Source organism: Filicampus tigris, chromosome 5, assembly GCF_054856515.1.
Source record: "Filicampus tigris isolate MCC_2025a chromosome 5, RoL_Ftig_1.0, whole genome shotgun sequence".
In the NCBI taxonomy this organism is placed as follows: Eukaryota; Metazoa; Chordata; class Actinopteri; order Syngnathiformes; family Syngnathidae; genus Filicampus; species Filicampus tigris.
In genome coordinates, this window is record NC_141221.1 from 5,207,948 (window position 1) to 5,221,414 (window position 13,467).

A 13,467-nucleotide genomic window follows, 5' to 3' on the forward strand; every position below is an offset into this window, starting at 1 on the left:
TCTTTCTCAAGGACACCTGCGGTGTTGAAGGTAATCACCGTGGTCACTGCAATTACCTTTAATGGCTTAACACTACATTAGGTACGGCAGTGAGAGCCACTAAAAGAACTGTATCACAGATTTTACCTTTACAAAGATGCTCAAGAGAAGTATTCCTTTAACAATGTGATCGTTGTTTGTGTACAACTGTACTGCATCATACTGACGGTATGCTAGTATTCTCAAACAGTATTTTTTTTTGTGCAGTCTCCAAGTTTCTCTAATACCCTTTGACACGAAAGCCAATTTTCTCAAGCAGTGTCAAAGGAGCTTCTGAGATTACATCAGAAGGTGGAAAATTGTTGAGTTGAATTTGTTCAGACAAAAACGTAACATTTAGCGTGAAACCGCTGACAGAACATGCATCTGAAAAGAGACCTCTGACATTACATAGGAAAGGGGACATTTCCAGGTTGACAGTGTCCTCCCCGTGTTGACGTACAAGCTAAAAAAAACAACAACAAAAAAGTCAACTTTTACATGCAGTGTAAAAGGAACTTCACATATTACCTCCAGTTGGAAAACGTGCATAATTGTGTGTGTGTGTGTGCGTGTGTGTGTGCGTGCGTGGGGGTGTGATGGCCAGCAATGCAAGCGGAATGGATGGCTCTCCATTAGAGTAGAAACTAGTCCTGCCCCATAAACGGATAATTTATGGCTAACTCTAAGCTTATTAGCCAGTGTGACCAGCCATGAACTCACTCTCAGTATGCATGCATTTGAAGCCCCCCCCCCCCAACTCAACCCCCACCCCAACGCACTCACTGCGTGTGTGCGTGAGTGTGTACGTGCGTGTGTGTGTGTGTGCGTGCCGCTATTATTCCAAGTGATGATGAGGCAATTTACCTTTCCCACACAGGGACAAGGTTACAGCACAGCCAATGAGTCATGTGACGAAGAACCCTCAACCTCAAAGAAAAGATCCAAGATGAAACCTATAGGCAATCTTCGTATCCAGAAATCAACACATCCATCTAAAATTTCCGACTCATCTTTTTTTGTTCCCAGTTCTTGTACTTTCCACAACTGGAACCCAATCGGTTAGCTACAGACCCCGCCCCACTTAACCACTCCCAGCACGGTCTTCGTTGGCACCAGCATTACATTTAAACCCGTGGTTCTCAACTCTTGTCATCTTGGGATCCACATCTTATTATTGTTTGCTATCTTTAAAAATAGCCTCTGAAATGGTTCAAATGACGTCTGTTAACCAAATACTGTAGTGCACTTTACAGAGTAGCTGGTGACAACACTACAAGTGAGTACCATTTCCTGATGCTGGTCCAATAAATGGTATGCTCTATGTGGGAACTGTGTATGTACTGGACCGTCCCCCAAGGAGGTTTGATCGGGCCCGCAGGATCATTTAAAAGTGAAAAAAAAAATGCATAAAAGACAAACACGGGACTAGTATTTTTAATACGATGCAATTCATGAATCATCCGCTAGGGGGCGTACTGTTTTGATCAGAGTAGAAGACAGCGTTGTTTAAAAAATCCTTTCTTTATGAATCTCGTTTAATCTTAAAGTGCATTACTATATCTTTCAATACTATAATTGTTAAATCAGTGGGATCAGTTGCAATGCGTTTATGTGAATGATAAAAGTGAATTTGTCTAAGGAAATCTAAGGTGTTTCATGAAATGTTTTGTAAAAGGAATGTCCGTTAAATTTCAACATTTTCCTTATGTTCTTGTGCTCCTTTACACCAAAGCAGAGGAAATGCATGATATTTTGGTTATTTACAGCTGAGGATGGTATTATTTTAACGGTGCGGCCCACTTGACACCTACCGAGGCCGTATGTGGCGCACAATGTGAAATGAGTTTGACACCCCTGCTGTAGGCGCTTTGTAAATTCAGAAGGGCAAACGCTTATTCTCCTCCATTGTTGTTTGTCGGTGCCTCTTATTCCCACTGATGCGTTCAATAAGGCATATTTTATTTTATTTTTTTTTACAGTTTCCAGTAACCTCGTGTGTCTCGGGTTTCGCGGCTTCTGTAATTGGCACCACAGCAAGCTGCACTGACCTCATTGTATGAGGATTTTCTAATAATCACTTAGCATTTTGACGTCATGAACTCGGATTAGTTGCTGGCCAAATTCCCACTGACGGTCTAATAAAATCTTCCCGGAAGACTGTAGTCCGTTAGCATTAATCATAGGTCATCTCCAAGGCGAGTCACTATAATATGAATAGGATACATTCCATAATCTTAGCCTGGCTCCTTGCAGTGTTTGATCCTCAGCTTGGCTCCCGAAGCTTTCAGAGCGTCGCCTCAGAGGATGATTTGCATCCTGCATCCTTGGCTGGACTCGAATCTTTTCAAATGCTCCAAACACCAGCGGAGTGACCCACTTAGACTCGACAAACTCAAGTCAGCGCAGTCAAATATTCTTCATAAAAAAAAAAAAATTAAAAAAAAAACTTGAGAGCTTTAACTGCCAGAAGAATGACTACATATAATGTGAGGGGTACTTTTGAATTCCATAAAGCGGTGGGTGGCTAAAATGAGCTTTGCCGCTGCCACTTTGCGCCGGATCAATTCGCTAAACAGCTAAATTAGCTTCCAATGTCTCTCTAAAGACATCGTCCTCCGTGCTGTGAAAAGAAAAACAGAAGAAGACGGTTTGCTGTTACTCAACACACAAAGTTGTGTTGCAGGCATTTTGGCAAGGATCAAATCATTGTACTGCTAAGAGTAGACACGTGTTAGCCACAAACACTATACCATTGTATACCATACAATACTATGCAATTTTATATGTATAGTGCGCTTTAAAAACAGCTAGCGCCGTAACAAAGCACTTTACATACAAACAATATTATGGCCATAATACAACAAGTGGAACCAATAAATTAACATAAAACACAATAGACACCGGAAAAGAGACGAAAATTTCAGGTCGGATCAAAAGCCTTGAGAATACAAATGTGTCTTCAACCGGGTTGCCGGGCGCACCGGGGGTCCATCCCAAATTTACCGGGCCATATAATGGGCCCGGTACGTCCCTGGTTTGCCATCTGCCAAACGGCATGCTTCTCAGCACTCGCTTACTTATGACGCATGGTTAGAAAAAATGCTGACTCAAAGTCAAATGGCTAAAATGAAAACAGTTTTACTCTAATTATAAAAGTTTTAGTCCATTTTAGGAGCCTAAGTTGTAGTTCCGGTTAGTTTGGAGTTTTTCTCGAAAACATTTGAACTTTCATTTTCTTCTGTCAACAATCTTTTTTTCCATTTTAGTTTTACAAACGTCCTTGCTTTTCGTAAACTATCATAACCTTGAATCCCGCTTGACATTCCACCGATAGAGCATTTAATGCACCCAATGGACATGAGTCTCAAGTTTCGTTTCAAAACGTGAAAGCTGAAATGACGAATGCTATGCGTGTATGCTGTGCTGTGAAATAGGAAGAGATGCAGAGACATCAAGGGAACGGTTGTTGCTGACTTTTGAGCGCTCGCATCCTGACGGATTGATTTGCCTCCTTGGTGCATTCTGCTCAAGTTGCCGTGATCGACCCGCTGCCGAATACAAACAGGCTTTAGAATGATTGTGCGCGTTGGAGAAAAGTGAGCAAATACACTTGACTTGAACAGCTCAAAGAATTGTTCCACATGTATTCGACATTTCTGTTTACCCACAATGAACATCACGGCGGCTCAAGTCTCCTCAACCCCCCCCCGCTCTGTCTGTATAATTTATGAAGGTTCAGCTGTACATTGAGCCAATTAGCTGGGCCGTGCCATGAGAAGAAACGACTAAAATGGATAAGGACCGGGTCATAATCGAGCTGACATGCGTATTAATTAAACAACACCGGCCGCTTAAGTGGGCCACGCGACCCTGGGTCCTAGTGCCTGGGTCAAAACAAGGCCGCGAACACTGTTGGGACTACTTTCGGATCTATAGAAAGTTTTCTGTCATACATGCAGTGATTTACACAACCGCAGGATGTCGCTGAGACTTCTGCTCAATGCGTTTTGTTTTTTCTTTGACTTGTTTGTGATGACACCGTAGACCCGCGGCTAAAACACAACATTAGGTGATGAATCGATGATTCACTCTTGCAGCTTCAAAACCCAAACGTGAACCGTGTGTCGATGAGTAATGTAGTAGTGATTGAAGTTTACCTAGGCTATAATCGTTTTTTTCAAGTGAAGAAGGGCTCGCTCGAAGACGCGTTTTCAGAAATAGGCAGCTTACAAAAGATTTACTCGGTTGTTTAATTTTACGTCTGATTGGTGGACACCGTTTGTCTACAAGACATTAAAAAGTCCTCTTTAAACAGGAAGTCAACGTAAACATTTTATTTTCAAGCATCTATTCTATGCAAGCCCACTTAGTTGAAACATGGCATTCTGATAAATATTGGGTTTGTGGAATAAGTCTTAATCTACTCGTTTTTAGCCATCTCCGGGGGCGGCCATTTTGTCTTCTGTCGACTGAAAATGACATCACAACTGCTTACAACGACCAATCACGGCTCAGATTCAGAAATCAGGTCAGCCGTGATTGGTCGTTGTGAGCAGTTGTGATGTCATTTTGAGTCAACAGAAGACAAAATGGCCGCCCCGCGAGATGGCTAAAAACAAGTGCATTTTGCTGAATAACTTATATTCCACAAACTCAAAATTAATCAGAATGCCGTGATTCAACTAGTGGGCCTGCTGGGAACATATTCTTGAAAAAAAATATGTTTGGGTTGACTTTAAATAATAAACATCATGCAAGGGACTTGCTGTGGTGATCAGTAGTAACAAGGCAAAGTGATTTCTCCTTCTTAGAAAATGCTGCTAATAAAAATAATAAATCCATTTCTTTAGACCTCAATCCTCAACCCAAGGCGCTGGGTATGAATACAGTAACCCAGCACTGACTTTGTCCTTTTTGGACCCAGTACTCGGTTAGCTATTTCACTGGAAGTGTTTGAATGCTTGGGATTTTGCCACTTAGAAGAATATTTGACATCATGATGAACTGTCGTATACAGATTGAACACGGGACTATCGATATTGCCGTTATTTTCCGTGGGGGCCCGTAGCGGACATTCGTCATTCCAATTAGCAACTGTCCACTTATATATGCAGTTAATCGCCAATAATTCTTATGACCATATTCGGTTCTTTTCCAAAAACTGCATTAAGTGAATTTGTATTGCAAATGCAATGTGGTCGGAGGTCATATTCCAGCATCAATACTTGATGTTTTGTGAGTTTTTGCGGATTTAGGACGCACACCGGAATGAATATTTGATGGCATAAGTGCTTTTATTTTATATCGCTTGACGTCCGGACGTGGCTGGCTGCACAAAGCTTGTCGAGCACACAGAAACACACACACACACACATGCTGCAGTGTACAATACTTTGCTCCTGTTAAACTGAAGCCACAATGCACTGAGCGCTCTATTGAATTGTGTTTATGTGAACCAGAAAGAAGGGCACTTTGCCATCATTAAGTGAGGCTCATGTAGAGACTGACCGGGTTAATTTTTAATATCCAGGCCTTTGACGATATTAAAAATGGATTTTGCTCTTGTTGGACATGACACGGACTCTTAAACTCTATCTTCCTCTGTGAGTCAAGCGTCCCCTTTATTTCTCGCCGTCTCAATCCTCTCGTGGCGTTCGGCCTCTCACGCTGCCTCTGTTGTCCGTCCTCGAGCATCTGCCCCCGGAGACGAGGACAAGTGTGACCATGATCCGTCTGCGGCCTTCCTGGCAGCATTCGTGTGCTTGCATTTCCTCTCTTTTCCGATTTCACGGCTCCCTAACACCTTGTCACGGTGGGGGAGGGGGGGCGGACCAGATATGTAATGAGGATGGACACATGGCACCAAAAATACACAAATGTGGACAGAGACAGTTCATTAGGTACACCTTCCCATTCTAGAAATGTATAAAACATAGGGCTGCGCGATATTGGAAAAAAACATGCGGTAGGTGATATGGATGTTGACGATCGATATTATTGCGATATTTAACATTTGACATTTTTATAATCTAATGAAAGAAGTACATTTTTTTCATGCAGCAAAATAAAGCAAGCGCAATGTGTTCTTTGCTAATTAATTGTAATTCCCCTTGATGGTATTGCATGTCTGCGATATGCATATTGCACGAGCCATTATCGCGATATCGATATTTTTTCCGATATATTGTGTAGCCCTAATAAAAAAAACAAATAACAATCATTTATTGTCTATTATTTGTCCAAAAATGTCAGAATAGATAATGATAAAACATTTGACTTGTACAAAAATTACTACAAATGCATAATACTGCTACCACTACTACTACTACTACTACGTACTACAAGTACTACTAATAATAATTTATTTATCCAGTATGTTATTTACATGAAGTACATATAATAATAATGATAATAATAATAATAATAATGCACTATCCAATTTAAAATATTAATAGATATATAATTGAAAGAAATAACCTTTACAAGCTAAAAATGTGTTGTTACATTAAATACAATAAAATAACAATATTAAATACAATAAAATACGCTTCCACTAGAAAGTTTCTATTGACTTAATTGATTTTTTTTTTTTACAAATTGATTTGCTTAATTGTATATACAGGGACTGGTCGCAATCTGTTCCTAGAGTATCGATCTGTCACAATCTAATGAGACCCAATACCAGAGCCTGAGCCAAAGATGATTTGGAATGCCTGGGTGGAGATCACCACAACATATCCCCTCGGGCATCCGCTAATTGTTTAGAATACTTTACATACTCAAAAAGCAATTAGATTCAATGAATCGTTCAGAAATAGTTAGGGATGGGTTTTATGGATTCATTTGCTCTCCTCTCGTATGAAGTACGGTAGACGTACAATGAGCGACCATGAGGTAAACTCGCAGTCTCATTTGGTCAAAAGTTACCAAAAAGTTTTGAAAATAAAAGAGCATAAAGTGACTGCAATTTCTGCAACGTTGATACTCATTAGTGCCAACCATGGAAAGAAATGACTGCACAAGACTGTATGGCGCATAAATCAAGGCAAGAATGTGTTGATTTGCCTAATCGAGCTGTCATGACGGGTAACGTTTGCATTTAAAGTCACCTTTATCTTTACAAAGATCTCCTGTGACGTGAGTGCAAAACAAAAGCGCTGGAGCTGAGCGTGTGTTTTTGTTTTGTTTTGAGTGCGTGTCCCGGCGAGCGAGTAAATCTCAGCGAATGCCCAGAGGACTCAAATCAATCAGTCCTGCTTAACTGAGCACAAATTCAACCTCCATCAGCAGGTTATTGAGCAGTTAGAGGACACGCTCCCTACACTGATTGTTATCGGACTTGAGGGTTGACACATGATGTGACAAAAATGGCAGAGTCAGGGCTGACCATAGACAGATTTGACAGAAAAATATGTATCGTGCTTCAGTGTTATCGGAAAAATGAGCGCCACCCCCAATTTCCATCCTAATCACCTAATTCCGCTGTGTGACGATTTTGACGTAGTGAGGTTTTCTGTCGTTGTCCTTTTAAACAAGTATCCATCGGCTACTGTGAGTTTTTAAAAAAAAAAAAAAAAAAAAAGGAAGGAATACAAAGCTGTTAAACAGGTTTTTGTTGACCAAATTTTTAATTTACATTCATGGTTTGTATTGAAAAGAGCCACATTTTTCTTCACTATTGCACAAATTGCCCGGGGTCACAATTTGATCATCGTTAGTTGCGTCTGGCACAATTCTGTCGGACCACACAAATCTATCATTGCTTTTGCCAGTTTCAGGTTATTTCAGTGAGTGAGAGAGTTTTACGAGACTCAGTTAGAATTTGGGGCTGGGGGGGGCATCATTCTCTCAAGCCTCAATTCAAAAGCAATGCCTGAATTTCATTACTTAAGTTTCTGTTGCTGGATTTTGAAATGTATTATTGCTTTTGTTAAGTTATTTTATTGGGTTGGTTAGTTCGTTTGTTATAGTTGGCGGATTCACACTCAATTATATTCTGGGGCTGCTTTTCCACATGCAGTTCTCTCAGACCGCAATTCCAAAGCAATGCCTGATTGTAGTTATTTAAAATTTGGTGATTTGTTTTTCTTCCTTGTTATATTTGTGAGTCTGCTTCTCTGGCACTTTTCTGTCGGACCAATTCCGCGAAATGCCGTGTTCTAATTAGTTAATTTTCTGTACATTTGTATTCATTTTGTATTTTACCAGCTCAAGTGACCATTGTGTATTTTTCCTACTTTAATGGAAGGGAACCAAGAATTTTCACCCCGCATCTGCTTCACCGATCGTCACAAAATTGTGCGGACGTATCATAATAGTGACGCATGAAAAAATCTCAGTGAGCAATGCATGAAATTGAAGTGGAAGTCAGCCATTTAAATCTGCCATTTCAGACAAATGGGTGGTGCTTTTGCAAACAAATTCAAGCTTCTTTTTTTTCAAGCTATGCTATCTAATGCGGGCCATTCATCACTGGTCTGGTTTATCTTATCACAATTTTTTTTCCCCCTACTTTTCTTAATCATTCAGCCTTGGCAGTGGGTCGTGCGTTTCATTTTAGTATTGCTCACGTGCATTTTACATGATGAGTATATATTGAGTGAGGAGCAGAGTGTTTATCGATCGCTCTCTGTGTGTCTGCATCGCCTTTATGGACTGAACATCCGGCCTGTATTTACTGGCACTACTTTACCTCAACCGATGAATCACCACCGCAAAGCTTCTGATGCTTTTCTCATTGTTATGATATTTACAATCGTAGAACTGCGCGGCAGAGTTGAAGCCAGCAGGGAATTGTTGGCTGGGATTACAAGGCAGCCGTACAAAAAAAAAAAAAAAATAGGGGTGGATTTTATGGCATTTGTCAGCTTTGATAGCAAAGCGTTTGGGTGTAGAGCCAAAAAGAACTCCCATTTGGGAAGTCAGCGCCAGTCTTGAAGCCGCAAGGCCAGACAGACCCTTAGGGTTAGGAACTATATGACATATTCGATATCCACACGGTGAACATCTGTCATGTGCAGTAAAAGCACATTAAATCTAATAACCAGCATCGAAGTTGAGGCTGCGTAGACTTTGGTCAGTTTTATTGATATTTTTTGTCTTATTTGATTCCTTTTTGTGCTTTTGCTTTATAAATAATTAAATAATACCATATTTCACTTTTCATATTTTGTGTGCTAACTGGTCTTTGGTGTTTATATGATGTTTAATCTTGGAAATTTAAATATTTTCTAGAAATGATGCAAACTTTTATCTTGATTAATCGAACTAGCGGACTTTTAATCTCAAAAAATAAAGGCCTTTTTGCACGTGGTTTGGTGTTTGGCAATGTCGAGCGCCACATGGCTAAATCAAGTGTTTTCCAGTGGCTTGGTATTGAAATGCTGCATCCACCTGTGATTTCGCAATATTGCTAATTAAACACAATTTTATGCCATAGCCAGAAATGCAATGTCAAAACATACAATTTGTAACTCTTGATCCTTGGGGAATTCTGACAAAAGCATATCATACGCATGGTATTAAGACACCTGTGAAGTATTTTAAAGGGCAAAATTTTTAAAAAAGTACAATAAATTCAAATATTGTTTGTTTGTACTGTGTATTCTTTCTAGAGAGACACCAAGGGACAGTTCCTGTTCGACCACGTGTGTAATCACTACAACCTCCTCGAGAAGGATTACTTTGGTATTCGCTATGTGGATCCAGAGAAGCAGAGGGTAAACCTCACACTTGCTGATGTTAGCCTTTTAAAATAATGTCACTTACATGGATATGCGGAAGATATACAGTACAGGCCAAATGTTTGGACACATTTCTCATTCGATGCGTTTTCTGTATTTTCACGACTATTTACATTGTAGACTCTCACCGAAGGTATCAAAACTATGAATGAACATGTGGAGTTATGTACTTCACCCCAAAAAGCGAAATAACTGGAAATATGCTTTATATTCAAATTCCTTCAAAATAGCCACCCTTAGCTCTGATTACTGCTTTGCTATATATATATATATATATATATATATATATATATATATATATATATATACATATGAAGAGGCTGCCATAAGGATAAAGTGTTCTCCTTTAATACATCCAGAAGGCTCAGCATTGCCAAGTGCTATACATCATTGCTTAAAATTATGCACCTGTGGTGATAAACAGCTGCCGAGGTGATATTTCACCCCAACTATGGAGCGCTTTGGAATATTTTTGATGTTAATGATGAGTTGTAGAACTGAGTTGGTGACTGTGTAATATTCAACAGCATGTAATAATGTGACATTAATATTAAAACCTTTTTTTTTTTTTTTTTTTTTTTTTTCAAAGCACTGGCTGGAGCCGAATAAAGCTGTGGTTCGACAGATGAAATGTAAGTGCGCCGTCTTGTGTCATTTGCATGGATTTATGCATGGACGGATGTGATTACGCCATATAGTACTTATGGATATGAAATATAGTCATGCAAAAAAAAGATGTTTGCAACTTTTTGGCATGACTTTAAAAATGTACATAAAACAATTTTTTGCTTTTTTTTTTTTTTTATACTTGAAAAATGTATTATTTCGTTTTAATTTACATTTATTAACCTTTAGATTTTCTTTGAACTTGACCGTTTGAAAAACCTAATGGAAAGATAATGTCGACATTTGAAAAAAATGTTTAATATTACGAATAAATGCCTCCCTTATAATAAACGCACACCCTTCACTTGACAGATATCGTAACAGGTCATTATGTTAATCACTCAATATCTAACACTTAGTGTATTGGTGAACTCTGTGTAAAAATAAATGATACCCTCAAAAAATAAAGCTCTCCCCACAACTGACGCTTCGCTTCAAATAGATGCCTCCTCCACCTGCAGTTGAGTAAATAAACACCTCTGGCCGCTGTGTGAGGAAGAACCCTCTTTCCCGTTTGTTCTCTCTTTCTTCCTTCCCGTCTTCTTGGCGTCTTTTAATGGCCGGCCTGGTCTTCCTGTTCTGCTATAAGCTGAAAACAGAACGGGGCTATTAGTGGTGGACCAATGCGGCCGGGGAATTAGCGCGAGAGCTTGAGATAGAGGCAGAGGAAATGTAAGACGTTGATAGATAATGTGGCTAAAGAAAGAAAGAACGTCTGGAAAACCGAGACGAAGAGCTCTGTTGACAGGGGAGGAGAGAGAGAGGAAAACGGAGAAAAGAAATAGAGGCACTGAGTCGTCCTGACGTGTCTTCTTCTCCCTGTGGCGGACTTGTCTCTTAAATGAGGACATGTGACGTATTTTTATTTCGGACATTGACGTCACATTTGCATACATGTGCCAAAAAAAAAACAAAAAAAACATCTCAGCCAGTAAGCTGCTCATGTTTTTAAAGGGGAGTGTGGGGGTAGCATTTTGGCTTTCATATTCCTTAACATGTATTATGTATTATGTGCGGGTCTTTTTTTCCCAGTGACATAATGCCGCTGAGGATCACCCCTTTAAAAGCTGTTAAATCTGTCCAGATTCGTGGGGGTCCCATTTAAAATGACTTTTTCTCTTTGCTCTTTTTACTCGCTTTTTATAGAAAGATTTGATTCGGTTCAATTCAATTTGAATCTACACGGTGACCCCCAAAAAAGCAGGCCCCGAAAGAAGATTTGGATTTGGAAATTTGAAATGGCTTTCTGAAGAAAGTAAAGGCCAATGAGTGTAGTGTTTTAATGTGATGTTCTCAACACAATAAATTAGTTATACCCCAAGTTGCATTTGATTCCATATATAGATTACATTTTTTTTTTTTTTTAATTTAAGAAATGATGTCTATTCAAAGTTGTGGCCCATTTTTTTGGGGGCGGGGGTCACCCTGTACTATCAATATTAATATCAATTTTTATGTACAAATGTCCCATTGGCGGTTCGCTATTCACAATTATCGTGTCATCACAATAAAACAGAAAACAGTAGACGTGTGTCAATAATTACAAGGACGGAACTGTGAGTTTCAAGAAAATGTTCACAATTTGTTTGTGTGCGCGCTGGCGTTTTGTGTATCTCCACAGCTCTGCAGCCCTTCACCATGTGCTTCAGAGTCAAATTCTACCCGCACGAGCCAATGAAAATCAAAGAGGAGCTCACAAGGTGCCAGAACCCTTTACAAATGTCTGCTTTATTTGGCAATTGGGTCGATGATTACTGGGGAAATATGGGAACTCTGCCTGGGACTGAACAGGAGCAAATTTGCAGAGGTGGGCATTTTACTGCAGGTTGCCAGTCCGTCATTCGTCGTCCGTCAACGGCCAGGGTACCTGTCCGTTATTCGTCAGTCCGTCATTTTCCGTGACGAACTCAATTGTAATCGTCAGTCCGTCAGTCAGCAGTTAATCCGTCAGAGGTCCCTCGGCCCATCGGTCGGTCCCTCAAAAAGACCACAGAAGAACAAACAGACGGACACAATTACGCGGTGGCCATTACAATGACGGATGAAAACCCACTTCCGTCATTCATCGGCCCGTCGTTTTAAAAAGGTGTCCCGTCATTCATCAATGGTCAGCAAAATGAACGTCCTTCAGTCTGACGGAATGCCCACCCCTGCAAATATCCATTAACTGCAAGTACTGGGGCTCTTCGATTTACGACAGAGTTCCATTCCTATGACCTTATTCGTCCCTCAACGGGATGCGTCGTCATCTCTCACTAACCTGTGTTAACGCGGTTGCAAAGTCATAATTGCAGTAAATATTACTATAAAAAAAAACACTTCTAGCCCGAGACAAACATATTTTCACACCTTGTGATGTTGGGACCATTGCAAACCGAGGACCCACTGTATAGGTTAGAGCAGTGATTCCCAACATCTGTGAAGTGTGAGATTCTCAGGTGTCCTACAGGAAACTCAAGTTTCACCTAATTGGTCTAAAAATTATTACCGGTATTTATTTCACACACACACACACACACACACATAAAAAAGATCTTCTATCTATGCCAATTACTATAGTGAGAGATTCCACTACATGGGAGAAGGTACAATAAACATGTCCACCCGTTTCCATTCATCCAACAAAATAACAGAATATGAAAGTGATACGAGCAGCATGGCGGGAAAAAGTGGTAAGCACATCTGCCTCCCAATTCTGAGGTTGGGGGTTCGAATCCTGGCTCCCTGTGCTTGCGCGGCATTTCTTCATGTGCTCCAGTGTCCTTTCACATTCTAATCATGGCAGACTATAGAAAATAAACACTAATAACACAAAAGAAACATCCTTTGCAGTACACGTGACAATTCCAAATCTAAGAAGGAATGAAAAAGAATGTGTTTTTCTTTCATGTTTCCGTGTACTCCTAAAGGGTGCCCCCCTGCTTTGCCTGAACAAAATGATGCTTTTGTGTATGTAGAATGGGCTGATCTGGCTACAAACCACAACGGCCTACTCTAGTATGAAAGATGGTGCTGGAAACGTAGCAAAAATACCACG

At 40.1% G+C, this 13,467-nt stretch overlaps 1 protein-coding gene across 2 annotated transcripts in view; it reads left to right on the forward strand.

Annotated features, from left to right (window-relative positions):
• Positions 1–13,467, forward strand: part of frmd3 (FERM domain containing 3) — a 52,611-nt gene that overhangs the window by 6,125 nt on the left and 33,019 nt on the right. For both annotated transcript variants that reach the window (XM_086030267.1, XM_086030266.1), the window contains exons 2-4: positions 9,636–9,740; positions 10,354–10,396; positions 12,052–12,130. In XM_086030267.1, coding sequence (XP_085886393.1) covers positions 9,636–9,740; positions 10,354–10,396; positions 12,052–12,130 — 227 coding nt within the window. The remainder of the gene's footprint in view (positions 1–9,635; positions 9,741–10,353; positions 10,397–12,051; positions 12,131–13,467) is intronic.